The sequence below is a fragment of the Balaenoptera musculus genome, chromosome 10, assembly GCF_009873245.2.
Source record: "Balaenoptera musculus isolate JJ_BM4_2016_0621 chromosome 10, mBalMus1.pri.v3, whole genome shotgun sequence".
NCBI lineage: Eukaryota > Metazoa > Chordata > Mammalia > Artiodactyla > Balaenopteridae > Balaenoptera > Balaenoptera musculus.
The window spans coordinates 78,885,180-78,912,353 of record NC_045794.1 but is presented as its reverse complement, the minus strand read 5'-3'; the positions used below and the strand labels follow the sequence as shown (position 1 = coordinate 78,912,353).

The 27,174-nt window shown below is 36.3% G+C and overlaps 1 protein-coding gene across 10 annotated transcripts in view; it reads right to left on the bottom strand.

Annotated features, from left to right (window-relative positions):
- Window positions 1-222: 222 nt before the first annotated feature.
- Window positions 223-27,174, bottom strand: part of VEZT (vezatin, adherens junctions transmembrane protein) — a 72,841-nt gene continuing 45,889 nt past the window's right edge. For 5 of the 10 annotated variants that reach the window (XM_036865534.1, XM_036865536.1, XM_036865539.1 and 2 more), the window contains 8 exons: window positions 26,812-27,087; window positions 23,947-24,096; window positions 19,904-20,051; window positions 13,576-13,907; window positions 11,061-11,254; window positions 6,777-6,877; window positions 4,618-4,825; window positions 223-997 (listed from right to left, as the gene is read on the bottom strand). In XM_036865534.1, the coding sequence (XP_036721429.1) occupies window positions 483-997; window positions 4,618-4,825; window positions 6,777-6,877; window positions 11,061-11,254; window positions 13,576-13,907; window positions 19,904-20,051; window positions 23,947-24,096; window positions 26,812-27,087 (1,924 nt within the window). In that variant the 3' untranslated portion in view covers window positions 223-482. Of the gene's footprint in view, window positions 998-1,077; window positions 2,122-4,617; window positions 4,826-6,776; window positions 6,878-11,060; window positions 11,255-13,575; window positions 13,908-19,903; window positions 20,052-23,946; window positions 24,097-26,811; window positions 27,088-27,174 lie in introns of those variants that run through there. The other 5 variants (XM_036865535.1, XM_036865544.1, XM_036865540.1 and 2 more) reach the window with 4 other exon arrangements.

The following is a 27,174-nucleotide window of genomic DNA, read 5'->3' as shown; positions in this document are numbered from 1 at the left end:
TTGTTTTAAGACTGGTATAAACAAAAATAAAATACAAACAACTTGTTACTGACATGATAGCTGCAGTCATTAACTGCAAGAACACAGTAAAAAGGAGCCATACTAAATGTTAATGTTCTTGCAACAGAATTACCCCAGTCATTTTATGGTAGTAAATTCTGGCAAGAAATGATAAATTCATTTGTTATTAAAGATACTTAAAGAATTTCCAAGATCAATCAGTTGTGCTGAAAATAAAATAGCAGTTTATTCAAAAGAGCCCTTACCTTTCTCTTATTTTCCTAAAAGGTCTGCCATTTACAGGTAAACTACTATTTTCAGATCCGTTGTTCAAACCAGGATTCTTCCTGTAAATTCACATCTTAGCTTTAAATATAGTAAACTTACACTCATTTTCCCTTTCCAGTGGAATATCTAGTCTTGAAGTTAAAACACTTTCACAAAAAAGAACAATTTAAAATCCTTAATGTAAATCTTGGTTCTTACTTTTCTTCTACCTCATTTTCATTTTCTTCCATTATTTGTTCTTCCTCCTCATCACCAAAAGTCTGTTCCTGCATGGTAGTAAAGGAGAGAGATCTAGCAGCCACTTCTGCAGCGAGGCCAGCAGTGAAGGTAAAATCCGGTGACAGCTGTAGCTGTGCCAGCCTCTGCTTGATGGAGGGCTGCGATGAGGCCCCGTGGGTTGGGTGGGCAGGGGCCAGGCCACCTGCATCAGCCTGCTGGGACTCATCTTCGCTCTCACATTGATAATACACTCTTTCTTCAGCTCCTTGGAGGAAGACTTCATTTGCAGAATTGTCTTTATTTTTACCATCTAGAGGGTATTCACATAAATACTCAGTCCTATTACTTATTTCATTGTCGGTTGTAGAGGGTTTATTATTTTCCTCTTCAGTATCATTTTTACAAACTTTCCCCATATGTGAATCCACTGATGGTTCTGAATTACTTAGGGGTTCCACTGGGTCTACAGGACACAAGGATTTCAACACAGCTTCAAAGGAAAAAAACAAAGAAAGAAAGAAAGAAAGGAAGAAAGAAAAAGAAAGAAAGAAAGAAAGAAAGAAAGAAAGAAAGAAAATAACTAAAAACCCAGCAATGATTTAAACTTTAATTTAAACTCCCAGTAGTTTTTTCTTATAAAGAACAATAAATAAATAAAAGCTAAATAAAACTTGCCAGTAAATCAATGTAAATTTATAAAACCAGAGAAATTTATAAGAGATAAAATGCCTAAGATATGAAATGAGATGGGGTTTTGATGAATATTTTACAACACCTCACATATCTCTTATTCAAAATATTAAAGCAGTGGTTCTCAAGGTGTGGCCCTTGAACCAAGAGCATCAGTCAGCATCACCTAGGAATCTGGTAGAAATTCAAATTCTTCAGCTCCATCCCACACCTACTGAACTGGAAACTGAGTGAGGACTGGCTATGTTTTACAAGCCCTCCACTGGATTCTGATGCACACTAAAGTTTGAGAACCACTGTACTAAAGAATAAGCAGCATGGTTTTCACTAGTAGTATGTCAGATAAAACACCTAACAGTAATCCAGGTAATCATCCTATCATCAACACATATATATTTACAAGTTAAAACAGCATGGGGAAAAAATGCAACATACAATTCAACTCACTTGCCAACCACCTAACAAGACCCTGATGAAAATAAAGCCAAAACTTGTACACATTTTGTAATGCCACAGAAAAATATAAAATTAAATAAAACCTGCATTCCAGATCAACTACTGTACAAAGCGTAATACATAAATATTATATCCATACGGCAGAAGTTGTCCTTTCAAGGAAAATGAAGTTTTATTTAGCCCCTCTTGATGTTAGTAGGCAGTGGGTTGCTTGCTAGGCAGTCTCTCCTCCCATTATGAGGGGTTAGTACAATACAATATGTTATGAAGCATGACGGAAGAAAAAAAAAGCACGTCTTGAAGATCTGGCGTTTATTTAAAAAATAATTTTGTAAAACGTGTCCATTTCCAAGAAACAGATCCCTAAGCTGCAGTAACTCCACTAGAGAAGCAGCAACAACAGAAAAAAATGGCCACAGCAGGTTCCAGTGTAGAATTTCCCTCTCTAATTCCATTCGGACTTTACCCCTGTAGGCAGAGACGAAAACAACTCTGGAAGATGTACTGAAATTTTTCATGGGAAAAGCATTTTAAGGTTTCAGCTTTTTATTTATTTTCACAAACTAAATTAGCATTATTGCCTTTTCAAATGTAAACTATGGAAAACACATACCTGAAAAAGAGATACATTTCTCTCATCATTATATCTTTACCCATACTGTCAAGAAGATAATTTTAAAGCCACATGAAGAAAATACTAAACAATAAAAAAGGATATAAGTTCACATACAATGTTATTTTCAGATTTCATGTACAGTGTTAGTCTATAAATCTGCTAATTCTTAAAGAATGCAACATATATTAGAAGTAGATTGATATTCCTGATTATTGTTAATTAAATGGGGGCAGGTAATCTGTATAATGCATCAACTGACTAGTGTGTTAACTCTGTGCTAGAATATAAACCTCCAGGAGTATGGGGATTTTTGTCTCTCGATCTATGTGCTAGGGATACAGCAATAAACAGTATCTTAATATCTACTTGTTGAGTGAGTAATTTACTAAATGAATACTGTGGGGGATAATAAAGCCCCTATTTAAGACCAATTTAATTACAGAAACAAAAAAAATTGAATGCATAGGAAACAACAGTGTCTAAAATATAATACTCTTAATCTCTGATTTATGTAGGCCATAAATATATGGACAAGCAAGTTTCAGGAACTCTGTTTTTACTGCTGCTTCTGGGAAGTTCTTCATCTACTACATGCTTTGCTGCTCAAGATGTCCTTTCATTTCACTAGAGTGCCCCCAGGTGTGAGGGTCTGTAGTGGTGGGAGAGGTGGTAGGACTGGAGCAGTAAGAGGGGACTCATGGAGGAGAGACTGGTGGAGAGGACAGCATTCCTGGTAAAGGGATCACCATAAATGTTTTTCATTAATAAAAACAGCAACCATCGTCTCATTAGATAGATATAAGCAGAGGAAGATATCTATATTAGAAATAGTGGGGAACATAAATGGATATGATGAACTCATGATGGAGAGGCTTGAAACCAGGAAAAGGAGTTTAGATTCAATACAATTAGAAAGGGGGAACCACCATAGGTTTTTAAGATAGAAAGCTATAATCAGTGTGCTGTTTGAGAAAAATCTAAGTAGCTTTCAAGGATAGATGTAAGCTATCCTAAAAACTTAGAAGCTATCTTCTAAGAATAGCTTAGAAGAAAAAGGTATTGAAAATGCAAGTCAACTAAGAGGCTATCACAATATACGACCATAATCTTATGAGGACCTGGGCTACAAAGGGGGCCAATGGGAAGAAAGAAGGATAAAATCAAGAACTGGGGGTTTCCCTGTGGCGCAGTGGCTAAGAATCCACATGCCAATGCAGGGGACATGGGTTCGAGCCCTGGTCTGGGAAGATCCCGCATGCCACGGAGCAGCTAAGCCTGTGTGCCACAACTACTGAGCCTGTGCTCTAGAGCCCGCGAGCCACAACTACTGAAGCCCGTGCACCTAGAGCCCGTGCTCTGCAACAACAGAAGCCACTGCAATGAGAAGTCCACACACCGCAACGAAGAGTAGCCCCCGCTCACCGCGACTAGAGAAAGCCTGCACGTGGCAACAAAGATCCAACACAGCCAAAAATAAATTAATTAAAAAAAAATCAAGAAGTGTACATCTGGACAAGGGAGGATGGTACGGCTCCTAAGAGAACGACAAGGAACCTTCCAGAGTATAGGTAAACTATACACTTCTAGTGAAAAAGAGAAAAGGAAGAGAAGGCAGTTGATTCTGATGCTCCACATACTCTAAAATGGAAGGGAAGTCCCACTCTACCTTCTTAGAAATCCATAGGAATTAATTCCTGAATTACGAATTAGCTAGTTTGATATTGTCAAGTACTAAGCTTCCCCTCTTTCCCTCTCCTGCCTGCCATGAAGTTCGACTAAAGAAAAGAAGGGTGGTTAACATAAAGAAGTTTAAGGGTAACCTTAGGTATTACCAGTCATCCAACTTTGTCCGAATCCAAGTATGGAGACAGCGTGCACAGAAGCATCTCTGCTTCCCATCTACTAAAGTGCTCAGATCAATTAAGTAACCTAATGATATAGTTAAGGCCCTAGGTTTTAACTCATTTGTTTTAATAGTGAACAGTTATTAATTTTGTGTTTTGTTAAAGTAATTATAAAATCAACATAGGACAGAGTTTAGAATCTCAAATTCACTAAATTTGAAAACACATCAATTTATTCACAACTCACTACCCATTTCAAAACAAATTTAGTAAAAAAAATCAAATAACCGATGAAAAAGTCTAATTTCGTATTCCCAATCTGATTATATACCCATTCTTTTATTGATCAAATTAATTTTGTGTCTAGAAGAAAAAGCACTATACTTACTGGTGGATCCCTAAAATTAAAACCATAAGAATTCTATACCTAAAATAAGATTTATAGTTCAAGAAAAAAGAATCCCTTACATCGAAATAACGTTTTACTCTGAAGTCAGTGCTTACCATGATCACTAAATAGAAGTTGCTTCCACTTCTGCCTTTCTGCCTCTGATGCTTTAAATCCCAGCACAGTTTTTAGTTCTTGGAGTACCCTCTTGGATTCTTCATGCTCACGCTCCTGTCTCTCTCTGTCTTCTTGAGACAAGTAATAAAAATCATCCTTTCTGAAATCACTGTCCATATCAATATCATCTACATAAGCTTCTAACTCCTGAAAATGAATAAAAGAAAAAGCACTGTACTTCAAGAGGACAATTTTCTAGTAGCATTCATTTACCTGCACCTATTGATCTCCAAGATTAAAAAAAATGAGGACTCCTGGCACAGGTCATTAAAGCACAGTTGGGCGAACAAAGCAAACATAGATAAATTGAAATCTTAAAAAAACTTACCTGATATGAAAAAGGGTTGTGGATAAGAAGTTTAACAACTTCGATTGTTATTTTTCTACTCTGATACCATTCTATAGATCTAGTCAAGATTACAGCTTTAGCTTTGACAAAACCAATCAAAATTAGCAGGGCTGGTGGCCGGGGGAGGTGGTCAGGTATGTTAGTCTTCTTTGGTAGACATTTGTGGTTCTTTCTGACTTCCCAGGAAGTTTGAACACTATTGCTAGGATTGGGGAACACCTCATCTTATGGTTCTCCTTATCTCTAAGGGAGAGGGTAGGATCCTGGCTTACTCAGCTTCCCTTGCAGTTATGGTTAAGGAAAATGAGTTGAGATCCTCTAATCGGGTGTACCTGGATCAGATCTGATTCAGAAGTTTGTTATAAAAGAAATAGGCTTACTACCAAATGTAAAATAGATAGCTAGTGGGAAGCAGCCGCATAGCACAGGGAGATCAGCTTGGTGCTTTGTGACCACCTAGAGGGGTGGGATAGGGAGGGAGGGAGGGAGATGCAAGAGGGAGGAGATATGGGGTATATGTATAGCTGATTCACTTTGTTGTAAAGCAGAAACGAATACATCATTGTAAAGCAATTATACTCCAATAAGGATGTTAAAAAAAAAAAGAAAGAAAGAAATAGGCATTTTGAGGAATCCATTCCGGCAAGGATGGTGGCAGATCAAGTTTCCAGAGGTAGAGGTTCTGAAGATAGTTTTCATTATTCAACATTGATGGAGCAAGTGGCAACATCTGCACCCAGTGACTTAGCAGTGATGTTGCCACTGGAACAGTTCTTTTGAGTGATTTTGGCTGTTTACCCCAGCCTGCTTCAAGCCTGATTATCTGGACCTCTGAAATATTCTGTCAGCTATGTAATGTTTTTTTTTAATTAATTAATTAATTAATTTATTTATTTTTGGCTGTGTTGGGTCTTCGTTTCTGTGCGAGGGCTTTCTTTAGTTGTGGCGAGTGGGGGCCACTCTTCATCGCGGTGCGTGGGCCTCTCACTATCTCGGCCTCTCTTGTTGCGGAGCACAGGCTCCAGACGCACAGGCTCAGTAATTGTGGCTCACGGAGCTAGTTGCTCCGCAGCATGTGGGATCCTCCCAGACCAGGGCTCGAACCTGTGTCCCCTGCATTGGCAGGCAGATTCTCAACCACTGCGCCACCAGGGAAGCCCTATGTAATGTTTTTAAACAAATTTCTTGTAGGTTAAACTAAGTAGGGTTGGTCTCCCTTTGCAGTTAAGAATACTGAATAGACAGTATGACCTAAGGAAAAGAAGCCTTCTTCAGAATGAGCAATCTGTTGTCAACATCTAACACAATCATTTAAAAAAGTGTTTTATAAAGGGTATAACATATATACATGCAGCCAAATGCACAAATCTTAAATGTATAGGATTTTTACATAGGCACAGGTACTGGTAAACCACCACTCTGATCAAGATAAAAACATTTCCAGCATCCCAGAAGGTACCTTTGCTAATGCACTAATTTTTAATGCATTTCATCACTTTTGAGTGTTTAAAAAATGGACAATTAGATATAAACAGGAAAATGTGTGGGTAGATTCAATGGATCCAAATTCAAGGCACTAAGAACTAATGATATGATATAAATTCAATACATCGTATTGTGATTTTGAAGTTCATTAGAAATATAAATTCAACAACTTACATGAACTTACCCATGTCACTTACAGAGAAAGTTAGGTAAGTTATGTACGTGAAACTCTTTAGGGGAAAAAAAAGCAATTTTCACCCTTACCTGCTCCTCAGGGATTGGATCCTTGTCTGCAATGTGTAGAGGAGGCTGCATCAAAGGTACCACAGTACAGTGTGGGTTTTCACATGCCATTTCAGGTTTGCCTTAAAAAGAAACACAGAAATGAGTGAACATCTATTAAAGTTAACAAGAGTAATATCTATAGATTTACAATTTAAGTTAAACTCTTGGAGAAGAAAAACCTGTTTTTTCTCTCCCTTTTTCACCTTACCATAGTATCTGGCACACAGTAGGTACACTAAATACTCGCTGAACAATCAACTTTGTTCATGGCACAGAAACAGGCTCAAGACAGACCCACTGTTCCCTACAAAAAACAAACTTTGATCTTGCACTTTGCTTATACTATTTTTATTCTCAGGAGAAGTTAGGATTGGAAATGAGTTTCACAAGTAAATAGATTGAAAAGATCACCCAGGTGAGCTTAACTTTAATTATTTAAAATTGGTGTTTGGCATCTAATCTCGGGGTTACTTAGCCTCATGTCCAGCTCTCTATCTTTTATCATTATCTCTCTACTTTCAAGAAGCAGGGGTTAAGCCTCTAGGTTTTTACCTTTCTAGAGTAATGATAGATACATGGTTGGGAACAGAGTTGGGGGGACTCTTGGCTGGCATGGGCTGGTGTGGTCAAAGCAAACTAGGCTGGGGTGGGAAGAACCTTCAATAGGTGTGAATCAGCAGAAATGTGACTTAGCCCACAGCAGCAGGCGATTGGTTACATACAAAGGATTGAGTAAATAAGTAAATATATTGAAACTAATGACAGCCAAGCTTCTCGTAATCACAAAAGGGAGGAACAAATATAGAGGGGGGAAGGCCAGAATAAACTATGTGGTATTAGAATTGAATTGGAGGTATTGGTATGAACTCATGGCTTACAACATATATGGATAGACAGATACAGAAATAGAGATGGAGTGTATACATGTATATACGCAGATGTATTTCACAGCTCTGTACACTGAGAAGTGGTAAAAGAAGTAACATCCCAGTGGCTCTGAGCATACCCAGCACCTAGATCTTGGTTTCTAAATGTCATTTTCCGTTAAAAGGAATGAGGGCTTCTTGGAGACAAGGCTGATGTTATGGCTGGAGGCAGGGAAAGTATGCGACAAAGTAAAGAAGTGCTCAAAGAATGATGGTGACACGAATCACCTTGAATGGGCTTCCTCTGGTCAAACATTGGACAACCTGGGCAACAATACAATATAAAAGTAACAAACTATGATCTACTGAATAAAATAAGAATCCATATATCCACATTGATATAAATAAGTGGAAAGGGGGGGGGATGTTTAACCTTATAATAGAGTGTCAACTAGTAAGTGTAAATGGAAAATGGAAGTAGAAAATTACCATTTGGCAACCATCACAGTAATATCCAATTCAAGCAAGAACTATCAATGGATGCTAAAACTAGTGGGTGAAAAAATTTTAAGCTAATTTATTTTATTCACTCATAAAATTCACTTTTTTGTATATACAATTTTATGAGTTTAGACAAATTAGAGTCATGTAATCACCTCTACCACCAAAATCATGATACAGAATAGTTCTATCACGTCAAAACATTTACTTATGCTGCCTCCTTATACCCTATTCCTCCCTCCATATGCAACTCCTAGTAACCATTGATATGCTTCCTGTTCCTATTAAATTTTATCATTTTCAGCACGTCATATAAATGGAATCATACAGTATGTAGTGATTTGAGTCTGGCCTCTTCTGATTAGCATAGTGAATCTTCCATCTTATTAATGTATCAGTAGTTCACTTCTTTTTTATTTCTGAGTAGTATTCCATCGTATGGGTGGATATAATGGCTTACCTATTCATCAGCTGAAGGAGCCTTGGGCTATTTCCTGATTTTGATGGCATACTATGGGTATGTAAAAGAATGTCTGTTTTTCAAAAATGTGAACAGAAGTATTTAGGGGTAATGGGGTTTCATGTCTGTATCTTACTCTCAAATGGTTCAGAATAATACCACCAAAAGAATTTATAGACAGATACACAGAGAGATAAAGCAAATGTGGTAGGATGTCAACAACTGGGGAATCTGGATGAACAGTACTTAGAATTATTACTCTTGTGATATTCCTATAATTTTGAAATAACTAAAAAAAAAAAGATATGGCTAACTAAAAGCACCTGCTTCTTAAAAAAATTCAAACAAACAGTTTTATTTCAAGTTGTGTAGCCAAGGCTACTATGGGCATTTTAGTGAGAAAAGTTTGTGAATACTTGTATCTTACTTCATGCCATTATCACCTATGAGCAAAAGCCACATATACAGAGGATATCATGAAATGGCTTATCATCTGCCCAATGATTTGGAGACAATTTTAACAATCATGTTTGACTGACTAAGATTCAACATCTCAGAGTATGCTAAGGGAGGGGTGAATGAGATGCATCTTTTAACACCCAGTGGTCTTCTGAGTGTTTCTATTTATGGAAAATATACTTAAAAGCTCTAGAGTCATATCAAAAAGTTTAATATGTATAAATATTTGCACATATTAAAAATTCTTGGCATATTTATCCTTTGGAGAAAGAATTATTCACCATTTACATTTGAGATATAAAGGAAATCTATTGGTAGTATATTGGTAATTAGCTTGTTAACATTTCCTTTGAAAAAAGTTAATACTTTTACTATCTAAGGACTTTCTCAGTTTGTTTAAGACATTAAACAAAGTATTACAGATCTAGCTGTAAACAAAACAATGACTAACAGGATGATAAAGCATTACTCACCTTTGGCAGCAATACAATTTCTATACATAAATCTGATTAACCTCATAATAAGGTTCCAAGGGATAAACATGGTATTGACTTGTAGCATAAGTTTAAAGATTAATATGTCAGCCATTTACAATGGAATTAGTGAAATTAGTAAAAACAAGTATAAAATCTGGGTCCAAAGGAAAGCAGTTTTGCCGAAAGTTTCAAGACTGCCTTTTTACCTAGCAGTACAAGGCACTCTGATGCTCCTATTAAATAACGGCACATTTTAATACATTTTCTTTTTTTTTTAACATCTTTATTGGAGTATAATTGCTTTACAATGGTGTGTTAGTTTCTGCTGTATAACAAAGTGAATCACTTATATGCATACGTATATCCCCATATCCCCTCCCTCTTGCGTCTCCCTCCCACCCTCCTTTTCCACCCCTGTAGGTGGTCGCAAAGCACCGAGCTGATCTCCCTGTGCTATGCGGCTGCTTCCCACCAGCTATCTCTTTTACATTTGGAAGTGTATATATGTCAATGCTACTCTCTCACCTCGTCCCAGCTTACCCTGCCCCCTCCCCGTGTCCTCAAGTCCATTCTCTACGTCTGTGTCTTTATTCCTGTCCTGCCCCTAGGTTCATCAGAACCTTTTTTTTTTTTAGATTCCACATATATGTGTTAGCATACGGTATTTGTTTTTCTCTTTCTGACTTACTTCACTCTGTATGACAGACTCTAGGTCCATCCACCTCACTACAAATAACCCAATTTCGTTTCTTCTTATGGCTGAGGAATATTCCATTGTATATATGTGCCACATCTTCTTTATCCATTCATCTGTCAATGGACACTTAGGTTGTTTCCATGTCCTGGCTATTGTAAATAGTGCTGCAATGAACACTGTGGTACATGACTCTTTTTAAATTATGGTTTTCTCAGGGTATATGCCCAGTAGTGGGATTGCTGGGTTGTATGGTAGTTCTATTTTTAGCTTTTTAAGGAACCTCCCTACTGTTCTCCATAGTGGCTGTATCAATTTACATTCCCACAAACAGACAGCACTTAATACATTTTAGATCCAATAATAATAACAAATATGCAGTACCAGCCAACATAGCATTTGTATACTGTTTTTAAATGACTGAAGTATCTTATCTTAAAAGTAAACTCAATTTCTGGCCCCTGACTACCAAACTCATTATTACCCTAACTGGAAAAGAGCTTCTGGAAGTCCTAATAATGGAATAACACTATTAAAATCTATTTGTTTAATTCAATTTTTTAAAAAGGAGGTATATGATTCAGGGAACTTTCAAAGCATATTCATTTTTTATTTACAAAAATAAGAGCCAAGGCTTTATATTCAGTGTCAATTTGTACATATAAATTTAACTTTTTTTTTTAGTAAACTAAGTAATTTTGTCAAGTCAGTTTCATCACATAGATAAGAAGTACACGTAATAAAATCTTACCAGAGAAGAATAAGCATATCTGATAAGGGTACGCAAAAGAACTCTCTCATAGGTACCTTTTTTATCGGTATTTCTTCGTAGCAACTTGTCCACTTGAGAAATGGCCTCTTCCCAGCAACTGTTGCTCGCTTGAACATGGGGCTGAATCAACTTTAATTTCTGTTCTAGGATTTGATAAGCTTCTGACACTAGTTCTTGTGTTTCTCTAGTACAAACAAGCTTTTCAAGTTCATCTTCAAAAATTATTACCCTGAGTAATAAAGAAAAACAGCAACAGACTTCTATGAACTGTGAACTGAAATGTATAATTCGCAAGGTTGATTTAAGAAATAAGTTTATAAGATGAAAAAAGCTCTGGACATGGAAGGTGGTGATGGTTGCACAACAATATATATGTACTTAATGCCACTTAACTGTATGCTTAAAAATGGTTAAATGGTAAATTTTATGTTATGTGCATTTTACCACAATTTTTAAAAAAGCTTATGAAGAGTATTCATACATTTATTCAACAAGTATTTCTTGCATACATACCAGGCATTTTACAAACTGAAAGGATAAATTAAACCCATTTCCTACTTATAAGAAACTTATACCAAATCAGGGGAATTATACATATACAATACAATACCATAAAAAATTAAGATTAACATTTTATTTCCATTCCAAATTAGGTCTAGAGAGTTGAAGAAACTTGCCCAGGTCATAGAGCTGGTAAGCTGTGAAGCTGGGCTAAATCCAGGCACAAAATGACTGAGACATAAAGACAGGCTTATAAGAATTCAGAAGAGGGGGAAGTTACTACCAGCTATGGGTCCAGTCAGGGAACAGCTAAGGAAGAGGTACTTCTGAGGCAGCACTGAAGGATGGATAAAATCGGAGCATGTACAGAAGACGAGGAAAGTCACTGTAGATGGTACATGGGGAAAGGCATTTATACAGTTTGGCGGGACTGAAGGAAAGAAGTGAGAAATAAAGACAGAAAGCAGCCTGTAGTCAGGTTATGGCAAATCCTTTCTGTAGAATGTTTTATACAGACTTTAGTCTAAGCTGTTATAGTCCAAAACCAGTGAAAATTTTCAGATAAGTAAGAAAGCATATATATGCCTCAGAAACATTAATCTTGCACTCTAGAGGCCAGGAGAACAGTTAAAGGGTTAATGTCCTAGGGTAGGCAAGTGAGAGTGGGAATAGCAAAGGGGACAAGCGAGAGGGAGGGACGAAACACAAAATTTTTTAGATAACACTTTTAAAAGTTGTGTGTGGCAGTGCTAAAGGGCAAATCAGATATGATGGTTTGTGACTGGTTTGCTCTCTAGTGAAAGTATTTTGAAAGGTGACATGTAGTAGCATACATAGAATATTTCATTTTTAAATAGGAAACATACTTCCCATGCATCATTCATAATCCCTGACCAAGGTACAAAGCCCTTCTTTATCATTTTCATGTCCATCCAGTGTAGCACTCCTCCTTCTCGAGCCACCTTCCCTCACGCTAATGCATTCCATTACGCCCTGTATATTTCTGATTCTATTGCCAAACATTAATTCTTTATAGACCCTGGCTTTGCCTAACACAGTCTTTCCACTGAAATCTTTTTTTCCTCTCATGATGATCCAACTTTTGCCACCCACTCAAGTGGAGATTGCCTTATCTCCCATATTTCCTGTGGGAGACAGGGTTTTCTTAGAACAGCAGCAACAGACCACTGGCACATCCCTGCCTCACAGTTTCTTAGTTTTTCCCTATGCTGTAATCTTTACATCAAACTTATATACCTATCTCAGACCTTGAACTGATGGGTAAAAACTTCTCTTCTTAAAATGTCTTTCTGACCTTAATTTCCTATCCTTGTACATCACCTCCTTCTTCACTCCAGTAAATTAGCTTTTTGATTTTACTGAGACTTCAAGTCCTTTTGGCCCATTTTCTTATCTTACAAAATCAATTGCTGCCCTCCCCCTTCTACTTCTTGCCTGGTATCCAGGGTCAAGTACATCAACTACAATCTTCTCAACTCATTAAATTCCTATGACCTTCCCCTGATTACAATACAACATGAACCCAATCATTCATTTGATCCAGTCCTATACTATGAGTATCTGTTACAGAAAAATTTCACTGAAATGACTGGACCCTACATTTCACTAAGGCGGAGTATCAAAGTAGATCAACAAATATAAACTATGGATTCTACATTTTTATTATTCAACTGGGGCCAAAAAACTTGTTCTATGCTATAGAAAAATGTCCAAACCTGCTCTGATTTATTCAGAAAAACAGCAATATTTTTCTCATCGACTGTATGTAATAATACTTCTCTGCTTTTGTCCTATCTTTCTAGGTTTTCTGTTGACATCAGGTAAAGTAAAAACTATAAATGGCTCCCCCAAATTACAGTACTTACAAATCACTGTTTGTCTGCTACATTTGTACCTTTAAACCATCGTTTAGGCTGCATGTCTCAATTTTGCTGCTGCTTTTTAGCTAGGACATAAGCCAACCACAATGGCACAAGACTGAAGCTTGCTAATCATGGGGACATTTCCTTACATGGCTTCTAAACTTACTCATTCAGTAATGCTTTCAGATGGAGCTGCAAGCTGCGTACTGCTGTGTGAACATTATTCAGTTCTCTTGACTTCTGCTGAGTTTTGGATAAACGCTGGGGTACTGACTGGTGCTGAGTTTCAAAGTACCGATAGAACTCATAGCTGCGCTTAAGCTCTTCCAAACAGGCAGAATGAGCATGAGGTAGACCTTGAGTCACATCAGATAAAATATGATGAGGCAAAAGTGCTGGAGTAAGTAAGGACCCAGGAGGTGAATTAGCCGTAGAAAGTAACAGGGCTAACCGCCTGAAGAACTCTGAACTCTGCGCCACCCAGAGTTGGAACAAAACCTAAAAAAAAAAAAAAAAAAAAAACAAGAAAAAAGGACTAGATCAATAAAAAATATTGGTCAACATTCAAAACAACAAAACAAACTACAGATTTGTTTATCTTAACTTCTGGTTTAAACTTTTCACTTTATTCTAAGTAATGAATATAGCTGAGTTTGAACTAACTCTAAGAGTAGCCAAGAATGTTAACGTCAAATTATATAGTCATGGCACATGGGAACTTCTGATCATAATATAGCAGCTAATACCAGTATATAATTTAGTACAGTTCTGTCCTAAAAGAGAAATGCTGATGGAATGAGACACAGCTAATTAGAAATGAATGTTCTTTGATGAATTATTTAAAAAATGTACACAAAGGAGAAAAGGAGACAGCAGGAATGATGGACCTACATAAGTCCAAAGAAACAACTCATTGATGGAGCCAGAGTTTGGGCTTCAAACTATACCATTATTTTGGCCTAGGAAACAGCTAAGAAAAAACATAAAAATCAGTCCCAGGGTGATCATACTCAGGAATGTCTAGCATGAGAAACTACAACACTCATTCTCGTAAGACGCACCCTGAGTCTGGCAGCAAAGGATTCCTCCAGATAGTACTGTTCAAGAGGACAATATCAAACAAACAAATACAATCTAGTATGAACAGGAGTTAGCGGACAATAAAAAGAGGATAATTTACCACTCTGGATAATTTAGATTCCAATTTTTTATAACCATGAAAATGGACATTATTTAAACTGTTTTATTAAATGAATTTTAAAATTATGCAAATAATGAATTAAGATAATTTAATGTAAACCTATTTTACTTTTAACTCATTTTTTTTTTAAATGGGCAAGGCCAAAATTCTAAATCACTGAAGATACACTATCTAGGGATTCTTAAATATAAATACAAGGTATCTCACAAGTCTTCTTATTTAACCATTAAATTTTGTTACTAAAATGATTTTCTTTATCCTTTATTTTTTCATTCACCAAATATTTCTTGAGCAGCTATGATGTGCCAGGCAGTACTCTAGGTGCTGATAATATAGCAGAGAACAAAAGTGAAAAATATCCCTGCCCTGATGAAGCTTATATTCAAGTAGGGGGAGTAATAGATATTAACAAGTAAAATAAGTTTCTTGTCTGATGGGTATGGGGAAAATACAGCAGAGGAGGGGAACAGCAAATGTGTGTTTGTGTGTGTATATGTGAGGGGAAGAAGAGGGAGAGAGAAGCAAAGGGAAGGAGGGGTGGCTAGGAGGGTCTCTAAATTCATCTGAAGGAACTGAGCCACCATGAGCAAAGAGTTCCAGGGAGTAGAAGGTTCAAGTGCAAAGTCCTGTAGTAGGAGTATACTTGGCACATCTGAGGAACAGCTAGGTCCATGCGGCTGGGACATAGTAAGCAAGGGGGAGCATGGTAAGGGATGAAGTTACTGAAGTAACTCTGGTTTTTACTCTAAGAGAAATGGGGAACCACTGAAGGATTCTAAGCAGAAGAGTAATATTATCTGAGTTAAGCTTTAACAAGATCATTCTGTGTTGAGAGATCATAGGGAGGTGAGCACAAGTGAAGACAGTTAGGAGGTTACTGCAATAATCCAGGTGGGAGTTAACATGGTAGCTTGTACCATAGTGGTTCGTGGTAAGAGGTAAGTAGCGGTGAGACAACTGACAGAATCTCTTGACAGACTGTTTATGAGTAAAGGTGTCAACAAGGATGATTCCAGAGTTTCAGACCACAGCAATTAAAAAATCAAGTTGGCATAGCTTACTGCCATTTTAAAAAAGACAAATTTATTATCTAATCACTGCCATATTATACAATTAAACCAAAACTCAGAAATACACATTTTTTTGTTTGTTCTTTGAATAAGGGAAGCCGCTCTGGATGAGGGGATAACCATAGTTTATGGGCAATTAGGAAATTTTGATTTAAAGCATTTTCAGGGAATTCCCTGACAGTCCAGTAGTTAGGACTCGGTGCTTTCACTGCCATGGCCCGGGTTCGATCCCTGGTCAGGGAACTAAGATCCTGCAAGCCGCACAGTATGGCAAAAAAAAAAAAAGTATTTTCACAAAATGCAGATTTGTTTTTTAAAGCAGGAAATACACTCTTTATAATAATTTTATAAAAAAACTAGTTAAAGTTTTAAACTAAGAAAAAAAGAGGGATAAGGACTCTGTACTAGATATTTCACATGTCTCTCCTCAGGATGCAATTAGGAAGTTTCTTTCCTTTTCAAAGACGCAGCACTTGCAATTCCTAAGTTCTCCTGAGGGAAGATATGTGAACAATTAAAAAAGAAACAACCCCAAAATGTATTTTCTTTAGAGAACACAATGAAGATTACAAAGGAAAACAAGAGGCCCCAATTTATTTGTAAACCATCTTTCACTACATTTTAAAAAAAGCTTTAGTTAGTGTTGCTCTTTTGAGAAAGAATTTTAAAATTTAACTTACAAAATCCATTTTAAAATTCTTTATCTGGATATAATGCCAACTGTACAAGGTGGCACTACACAGTTTTTGAACATTACAGGGATTTTCAGCAGTTTATAAACTCTGTAAGTCTCAAGATAGGCTTCTTTTGGAGTCCGATATTCCTGGTAACAATGCAACACAATCATCAAGTTTAGTTATAGATTAGTTATATGTCAAAATAAAGCAGAATTAAAATACTAAAGTTTGTCTGACTTGTAAAATAATATGGGTGAGCAAAAAGGATCCAGCTACAACCAGTACCATTGGTGGTGGAGTAGAGAGATAACAAGTGAACAAGTCCCACAGTTTAGAGTAGGTCATGTCAGATGCAATTTAAAAAATCAGCTAACGTTTATTAATCACTTACTCTCTCCCAGGTATTGGACTGGCAAATATTTAATCCTTTAGTGATCAGCATTATGGTTATCTCATTTTATGAACGCAGAAACAATGACTTGCTCAAGACCATATTAGCAGTCAGGTGAGAGTCAAACCTAGAAAGTCTGACTCCAGGAGGCCCACTGTTTCTTTTTGCTGCCTGTACTTGGGCCAAAATATAATCCAGGATTTAACAAGCTTTTTAAAAAGCATAAAGAAATAGGGAAATCACTGAGACATCTTGATGAGTAAACAAAAAAATAAGTTAAAAGGGAAATTAAGAAATATGACCATAATTCTTTCCCCAAATCCTTCTTAAAGAGTAACAGCTATTACCATTTTGGGTTAACCATTATACAACAAGCCCTGTTGTAGGTATTTTGTATGTTTTCTCATTTAATCTAACACCTTGTAGGGCAGGTATGGTAACCCCTTTTTACAGATTAGGTAAGTTCAAAGAACAACTCACTCAAGGTCAAATGACTAGTCAGTGTCAGGGCTAAAATATAAACCCATGTCTGCTCAATTCCAAAGTCCCTGCTTTTTCATCATTAAGAATCTCCCAAATTGTTCTTTGAAAATAACTTTATTTCCATCATAGAGTAAAGCATGGTCATGGTATTGAATTGGGAAGTAAATGGAATTACCTATAGTGCAACCACACTAAAGAGTAGCTATTGGTATATTAGTATTTTCTCATGGTCTTTTTCTAAACACAGAGTTAGTAAGTATATATTTATGTATCCTTATTGTTTCACTGGTTTCTCCAAGTTTTTACAAAATCTTTATAAGCAAGTTGTAGCTGGTATACAATGGTTCACCATGTTGGACTTAGTGTAATTCATGCAACTATTCCTCTACTGCTGCACATTTAGGCTGTGTTCCATTTTTCACTATCATAAGCAAAGCTAATAAGCAACCTGGTATATAAAGCTTTAATATATTTGAAATCATTTCCTTAAGAAAGATTTGCAGAAGTGGAATTACTGATTTAAAGCATATATCATTTTTAAGGCACTTTAAATGTCAAACTGCATTCTGAAACAAACTTTAGGGAACTAAGGAAACCAGTAAGAAAACTATTGTAGCAGCCTCAGTAAGAATGATGGCAGCTGGGACTAGAATGGTGGGAAATGACATGAAAAAAAGTGAATGAGTTTAAAATGTATTTTGAAGGTGGGACCAACACAAAAATCTACTCATAGCTTATACATGAAGGGTAAAAAGGGGGATAAGGAGGATAGTGCCCAGGTTTCTAGCTTAGTAAGTTGTATGATGCCATTTATTAAGATGGGTTAGAATGAGGTTAAAAATAAATCAAGGCAAATTTCAAGTAACTGGAAAGAAAAACAAACAGGAGAACTAGAACTTTTATGTGGATCTGCAAATTTTAAAGATGTAAAAGTTTATACGGTCTCAAAACAAAATGAATCTTGAAAAATATGCTGTTAACTACACTTGCACTGATTTCCATGGTATCAAGTGAAGTTTAAAGGCTAGAAATAAAAAAATATCTAAGTGAAGTTTGCTAAATACTGAAAAGGAATTTAAAGACATTTGGCTTGACTTTTTAAAAATACTACTGGAATCTTACAATGCATACAGTTAGTTTTTGTAAGATGCTTTAACTTATGCTTTTAAATGTTATTTTTTTCTACTACTAACTCCAAAGCAGTTTATTAAATGAATGTACCATAAATCTTATTACCAATCTCAAATCACTGAACTTTTAACTCATTTTGAAGATTTGCTGCCGTAGTAATATTATGAACATATATCTTTGATTACTTCCTGAGATGAATCTGTGAGCTTAAAATTGCTGGTGTAAAGGGTACATACCTTTGTGAAGACTGGTATTCACAGCTAAAGTGAAGCAGTTTATACTTTGACCACTGGTGTGAGGTCTCTCAGAATTTTCACTGACAATGAGTATTATCAACTTTCAATATCCTTGGCAAAATACAAGTAAGGCTGAAAATTTTTATCACATTTATTGGCCATTTCTGGTTTCTGTGAACTGGCAATTCACACACCTGACCTATCTTCAATAGGTTTCACATACCTTAGTGCTCTTTATACAGAAAGAATTCAAGCCCTTTGTTTATAAATCACTGCAATTGTTTTCCTGAGCTTATTTACATTTAAAGTATACAGCATTTGGGGCTTCCCTGGTGGTGCAGTGGTTAAGAATCCGTCTGCCAATGCAGGGGACATGGGTTTGAGCCCTGGTCCGGGAAGATCCCACATGCCGCGGAGCAACAAAGCCCGTGCACCACAACTACTGAGCCTGTGCTATAGAGCCCGCGAGGCACAACTACTGAGCCCATGTCCTGCAACTACTGAAGCCCGTGCACCTACAGCCCGTGCTCAGCAGCAAGAGAAGCCACTGCAATGAGAAATGAGAAGCCTGTGCACCGCAACGAAGAGTAGCCCCCGCTCGCCGCAACTAGAGAAAGCCCACGTGCAGCAATGAAGACCCAACGCAGCCAAAAATAAATAAATAAAATTAAAAATATATATGTATACAGCATTTCAAGTTTAGAAGTTTAATTCTTAGTAGTCAAATATATCCTTTTATGTGGTTTTTAATATATGAAAAAATTTTTGTTCTAAATAAGAATTTTGGAGATTTTCCAAGGAAAGATGCAGATCTTGTACGTTCTTTACCCATGTTTGTTGAAACAAATGGCTAGTAAATAAAATCACTCGTATATTGGGTTCCTACTAAACTCATTTATCTTCAAACTCTAATTTAATACAAGAAATGCTTATAGTAAGAATTTAAAGTATTTCAATATCAGAACATAAGGATCTCCTCTATTCATTCATTGATTCATTTATTTATGGCTGCACTGAGCAGCATGTGGTATCTTGGTTCCCTGACTGGGGATGGAACCTGTGCCCCCTGCAGTGGAAGCGCAGAGTCCTAACCACTGGACCGCCAGGGAATTTCCACTCTTCATCCAATCTTTACAGTGCTGTCCCTCTTTAAAGGCAGTTTCAAAAACATCAGTAAGGTTATTATGGTAATGGTATCCAGCAAACAACAGAAGAAACAGGTGCACCATTTATGTTCAGAAAGCACAGGCACAATCCAAATGCATCTATCTTTTCTTCGGCCCTTCCCATCCATGAATGGATTACCTTCAATGCAGGCAGGCTGAAGCCATCTGTAAGGTTATGTGCTTCCTCTTCTGAAATCTGCTCTTCACTAAGTCCAAGGCCCAGCTCCTTAAAAGGCACCACACAGATGTAGTTGGTTACATTGTCACTCTCAGAGTTCAGGGGGTAGGTTAAATTAGGTTAAGGCAATCAACAAAGCCTTTTCATTAAAGCATAAAGAGTACAATAAAACTGTCCAAAATTACCTTTACTTATCTTTGTTCTGAACTTTGAGGAGATTTACATCAGTTTTTTAAAAAAGAAACTAATCTTAAAATCTAATATATTAATATACCTCAAATCTTACAGGATACTTGAGAATAAAATATCTTTATAGCTAGCGAATTAAAAGTTCAACTCTTCACAAGCGCTAAAGTGCTAATTTAGTTATTTTTCGCATCTACCTTTTGAAACTGTATTATGTACTTTACTGTATCATGGCTCAGGCCCTCACCACCCTACAGCAAATACTTCCTCTTTTCCTCCAGGTCTGCACACTGCAGGACATCATTACCTGACCGTTACCTGGAAACAAAAACTACTGATGTAACTAACACTAAGCCTGTTCCACCTAGGTTGTTGACATAGACGGCTGCTCTGTTTCTGCCTTCCTCTTCCTCATGCGCATCTATCAACATTACTATGTGATTTCCTCCACTTTCATTGTTTTTGTAAAGAATTATATCCATACAATTCTTGATATTTGAACTCTTCATGTATTTATAACATATCCCTATTTTGTCGTATTATAATAATCTTTTGATATAGTACTAGGCAGAATCTATAAATATTCTATTTGTGAGATTGGTTTTTATTTGGAACTGAGATTATAGTATCGGCATAAACAAAATGATGTACTGTAGCTTTCTATCTAATCTTTTCTGAAATAGCTTTTTTTTTTAAACTACAAAACCATCTGGACCAGGGAGTTAAACATTTTTTCATTCACTTCGTTTTTGAATAAGTAATATATTCATAGGATTAAAAATTTATAAGGGATTAAGGGGTATAATAAAAACTGCTTCCTACCTCTATCCCTTAGCCACCTAGTTCACCTACCCAAAGGCAAAGGCAATCACTGTTACCAGTATCTGGTGTATACTTCAAGATATTTTATGGTTATGTACATACATAAAAGGAAATCCAAATATAAATGTGTGTGTATGTGGGGATATATATATGTGTATATACACATGCACACTCTTATTTATCCCCTCATATATACAATCCCTTCTATACACAAATGGAAGGGTAGTATAAATACTGCTCTGTGCAATTCGCTTTTTTTTTTTTCATTTAACAACATAATTTGGACATCATTCCACAATAGTGTATCAAGACCTTTTATCACTTTTTTACAGCTGCACATTTTCCATTGTTTACATATATAACCAGGTGCTTTCTTTTTTTTTTTTTAATTATTTATTTATTTATTTATTTTTGGCTGTGTTGGGTCTTCGTTTCTGTGCAAGGGCTTTCTCTAGTTGTGGCAAGCGGGGGCCACTCTTCATCGCGGTGCGCGGGCCTCTCACTATCGCGGCCTCTCTTGTTGCAGAGCACAGGCTCCAGACGCGCAGGCTCAGTAGTTGTGGCTCACGGGCCTAGTTGCTCCGTGGCACGTGGGATCTTCCCGGACCAGGGCTCGAACCTGTGTCCCCTGCATTGGCAGGCAGACTCTCAACCACTGCGCCACCAGGGAAGCCCGCTTTCTTTTTTTTAAATGGAATTCTTTTTATTAATCTCCAGTTTCTGAATTCTTCCTAGGTCAGTTTTAGAGACTTGTGTTTTGATATGAAATGATCCATTTCTCCCTACAGTTTCAAAGTTGTGCCCACAAAGTTACAAATACTATCCCTTTATAATAATTTTAATTTCTTGCTCTGTTCTCATTACTAATCTTGTATATTTCTATTCTTTTTACTTTGATCAGGCACACGAGGGTTTATATAACTTACTGGTCTTTCCAAAGAAATAGTTGGTGGATACTTTTTTAATTCCTTAAGGTTTCTTATATGGAGAATATGATCCGGCCCCTGCCTACCTCTGAATCTCATCTCATACTCCGACTCCCAACTTACTGTGCTTCAGTCTTCGAGTATGATGGTCCTTTTTCTATACTCCAATCATACTAAATTCACTCCTGCCACAAGATCTTTATACTCGCTGGTCCATCTGACTGGAACTCCATCTCAAATCTAAGTTTAAATTGAAGGCCTTCCCCTATCATCCAATCAAAAACAGCAACACACCAATCACTCTCTATCCTATTCCCCTGGGGTTTTTTCCCTTTATAGCAAATATCTGAAAATATTCTGTTCAGTTTTTATTAATTATATCATCCACTAGAAGGCAAACTCCATAAGAACAAGGATCTTGTCTATCTTGTTCACTGCTAGGTTCCCAGTATCTAGATAAGTGACTGGCCCACGGAATTCATACCATCTGCAATCTTTGTTAGGGCCCTCTCAGCCCACCTCACTCCCAATCCCTCACTAAACTATAGGCTCCCCGAGGCAGAGACCATGTCTATTATGTGGACCACTGTATATCTAGTGACTAGCAAACTGCTTGGCATAATATTCACTGAATGAATAACTACTTGCAGTTAACATCCCACACTGTCATATCTCTATTTCCTTCTGTATCTTTTCTTCCTCCTACTTGCAATGCACACTTTTATCCTCAAGGTCAACTCCTTACTCATTCCTTGAGGGTCAACTCAGGTGTTGCTTCCCTGAAAGCCTTCTGTGTCTTCTCAGAAGTCACAGGTCAAGTACATTGTCCTGCTATGCTGGAAGGCACCCTGGGCACTTATACTGTATTATGAATATCTACTGACTACACTCAAAAGTCTTTAAAAGTAGGTAGTACAGGTTTTTGCTCTGTCTTCCTAGCACATTGCAGGCAGGTATTTAGGCAGTAAACAAACTGAATAGACAAGTTCTTGACTAAAATGAAAGTGCTTTCTCCCAATTTCCAAAGAAGTAATACAGTACAGTATGTGTATGTATGTATGTGTGTGTGTGTGTATCTAGATATAGTAAATCTATACATATATAGAAAAGGTTTAAAGTCCTAAGTCCTACAGTCAAGACACAATTTCACCTCTTACTAATTGTGTGACACTGGGTAAATCCCATATAAAGTAGAGATTTTATTTAGTTTTCTCATAAAGTGGAGATAAGAAAATCTAGATGGAAAGGTTTGTATAAGGATATAATGATAGAACATAAAGCACTCTGTAAACTTTTAAGCATTATATTTGTCAATGTTAACAATACTCAGTATACTGAAGGTACAAAGTAGTTTTTGTATCCCATTTACTCATAACTTACCTAACTAAATTTTAACTAAAATAAAGATCTTATACACTTTTATTTTCTAACAGACCTAATTTCCTGATTTAGTAAATTTAAGAGACAGACTTACTGTCATGCAGTCCTTAAGTGCTTATTATATACCAGACACTGCCTAAGCACTTTATATGCATCAATTCATTTGGTCTAACAAAAGCAGTCAGGAAGATTTTGTTATTATTGTCAGTTTACCAATAAATAAAACAAGGTACAGAGAGTGAAGAAACTTGCTTATGGTCACCTACACAGTAACTGATTCAGCCCAAATTTAGACAGCCAATCTGACTCTAGAGCCTCTGTTTTTTGAAAGGGGAAGGATTTCCTGTTGCCAGTTTATTTCCATGTCATGACGCAAATTTGTCATGTTCAGCAATTTGAAAAAATGTCTGACCTAGAGAAGCCAGGTTATTTTGACTTTATTCTTTAGACCAGTGAAGGGAGGGACTTCAAGTGTTTTCCTTGTTAAAAATGAGCCACATGAGAGCAGAAGAACTTTCTTCCTGTCTATTATTGTCATTCCCCTAGTTTTAAAATAGAAGTGATGATGGAAATAAGCTTCAAAATAGGCAATTTCAGTTTACAGTTAACTTTTATAGGATGCAACTATGATATCTATATTCAGGACTCTGGGAACATTGCTTATTCTTACATATAGACAGAAAAGGATATTTTTTCAGCATATATAGGGTAGCTAGCCTTGCTGCTTGAAAGTTGGCTCTTACAGTTCTGTAGACAGCTTTCCGAAGACCGATGAGATGCTGACTGGGATGCTGTCCAGCTTTATTAAATGGGCAAGCAGCACTGACCCTGTCAAGCAAACTTGAAAAGTAAAATGTGATACAACTGTACAGGTGTCCTAAAGTTTTTGTTTTCTAAATCCACAATTCTATTAAACTTAGGAAAAAAAATTCCTTTTTCATGATTTTCATTAGAAAATGCTTATAAATATCCCAACTCAGGTCTCATAAATAGATATGTCCCTGACACATATATAGCCACCAGAAAAAAGACAAATGAAAAATTAAAATCTCAAAGAATAAAGGCTTCCTCTGATATGGGGCAACAACAAATTTTAATTGAAATATAGTAGAACTGTAGGAATATTTAAGTAAGAAACTGTAACTTTTTGATATAGACACTCTATCTGCCAGAATATACTAAAGTGGTACTACTTTACATTTAGTTTTCAAAACCTATGTCTACAGTAAGTATGAAAGCCTTAATTATAAACACTTTCACATTCTTAATATGCATTTACATATGTTCATCAATCATATTTTTGGTCATTTGTACAGAACAATCAAATACTGTATAGAAATACATTCTGTACATTCATAAAAGTAGGGTAAAATGACTTACCCACCTGCAGCCACTGGCACTTACCTACTCAAAATGAAGTAGGGGACGCAGAAAGATAACAGGACCAGTGGCCAACAGGGGAATGCAAGTAGAAAGGCAAAGTAAGGGTTACTACGTAGTAGCATAGCTACTCTCAAAACTGTTCAAGAGGAGGCACATTTCATAAGCACTTTTCCAAAGATAAATGGGGAGTACCTATTTGCAACAACACCATGTAACGTATTATGCTTTTATAAATGAAACTATGAGTGATTTCATATTACATAGTTTTCCAGACAATAAGTTTTTCACCTAACTAGTGACCTCTCCTAATAGTAAAACAAAGTATTTGGAATTTATAAATTTCTTACACTATAACCACAAATTTGTAAAATAAGACATCTAACTCAAAACTTAAAAAAATGTTAAACCAAACTAAACATATTCAGGCATTAAAAATCTATAAAAAACAGGACAATGACGGATAGGCTTATTTTAAAATAAAGAAATGAGGCAAAGAAGGGTTAAATTATTTGCTAGAGAGGAAAAGCTGAGGTAGAATAAAACAGCACTAATATTTTCAATATATGGACACTATCGTTTGTGTTCCATTTTACTAACTCAGTCTTAAAAATGAAAATATTTCTAAAAAATTATGATTCAAAATTTATTATTCCTCATAATTTTTTCAATCCATTTTCCCGTTAGATGGAGACAAGTGAAGTACAATTGTTCCAAAAATTTTTCTGTCTGTCTGCATTTGAATAGATAGAAGTCATAATCCAGAGGGAAATCATGCCTAACGGGCCCATTTTAGCTCTTCATGCCAATTCTATACATATGGGTAAAAGTGGGACAATGACAAAAGGCACAGAATCCTCTATACAGGCCTAAGCATTAACTGGACACAGAGCCACTTTGCTTAACCTGTCAGTCCTCTTGTTGTGCAAGTCCAGGATGCAAAGGAGCCATATTACTTACTTAGTACGATTTTTAACTTTTAAAAATTGACACTCAATATTTGCTACGCTCTATCAACAAGAAGTGGACTTTAACTACAATGGAAGGACCAAAATTAACAGACACTAAGGACTGTTACATTTTGAATTAAGCAGAAAGAGAAGTTATAAAATCTCTCTCATGTCTCAGGAGTTTAAAACACTGTTCCAGAATACAACAGAGTGAAGAATGAGAGGATTACTGGAGACTCTCCTATTTCCTGTTTCATGATATTCCAAATACAGCTTTTATGTCAAGATTGTTTAGATACTACTCTAGAGTGAGCAGAGTGGAGGATGCAATGACTACCCAAGGTTCTTCTGCCCGCCTCTTTTCATGACTTTCCAGATACAACTAATTAAGAGCAACAATTATTCTCTGCCATATACTTACTTTCTCCCACCTATAGGTTGCAGACGTTATATGAGTTATATAAATTATTAAATATACTATACTACAACTGTCATCTGTAAGTGCTTAGCTGGCAGCCTAGTGTACGGGAAACAAGCTTTAGAGGCAGATGGAATGAACTTGAACATTTGCTCTACCGCTTATAATTGTATGCCTTTAGTTGTATGCAAAATTGTCTGGCATAGAATATGGAACATAATTGGTGTTTTCCCTTTAATAATAGAATAAATAGCCTATCCATCCAGTAGCTTAATACACTTACAGCTAGACTGTTGAATATTTAATTTCCCGTATTAAATATCAGTGAGAGTATCTGAGAACATCAGTGCCAAAGTATCTGCTAATATTAACCTAAAGAATATTATTAATACATGGCAAGATTTTTCAAAATGAATTCTTGTCAGATACATCTATCATGTAAACTGAGTAAAGAGAGCATCTGACAGTGAGTAAAGAGAACAAGTATTTATTGGGTAACTACTGCATGCGAGGATCAAGGCTCTCTCTCTATATTATCTTATGTAATCACATGGTAACACACAGAAATAATCATGATTCTCAAAGCACTTTGGTTTCTCAAAGTAGAAAAAAGAATCATACCACTTATTAAATCTAATATATAATGTATTTATTCCTTCACTTAGCAGTTAACAGACTTTAATAAGTGCTAAAGAGAAACCTAGTTTTTTCTGTAAATGCAAAACAAAAATGAAAATAGGTAACATTCTAATTTAACTATGTAGTAGAAAAGAATTATTTAAAAAATAAAATGAAAAATGAACTCACAGTGTAAATCCTCTGGAAATGACTTCAGTTTCTTGAATGAGACGTAAAGCTTTTCTCACGAGGTTAGTAAAACCTCGGCTATTTGTTGCTATATCTTCCAAACGGACATTATATTTTTTTAGGGTTATTTGTAGTTTTGCTGTCCTCCATAATCTCAAAGCTCTTATGATCAGATAAACAAATAGAATCACTCCCCATAGCAGCCAGGAAGATACAATCCACCAAGTGGGAAGCATAATGAGCAAACTAATGAAGGCAAATAGCACTGAGACATCCCTAGAATAGAGAAGCCAAAAAAATGATATCCATCAGTCCAGAGAAAGATGAGTTACTTTAGTCAGCAATTCAGGTTTCCTAAAATAG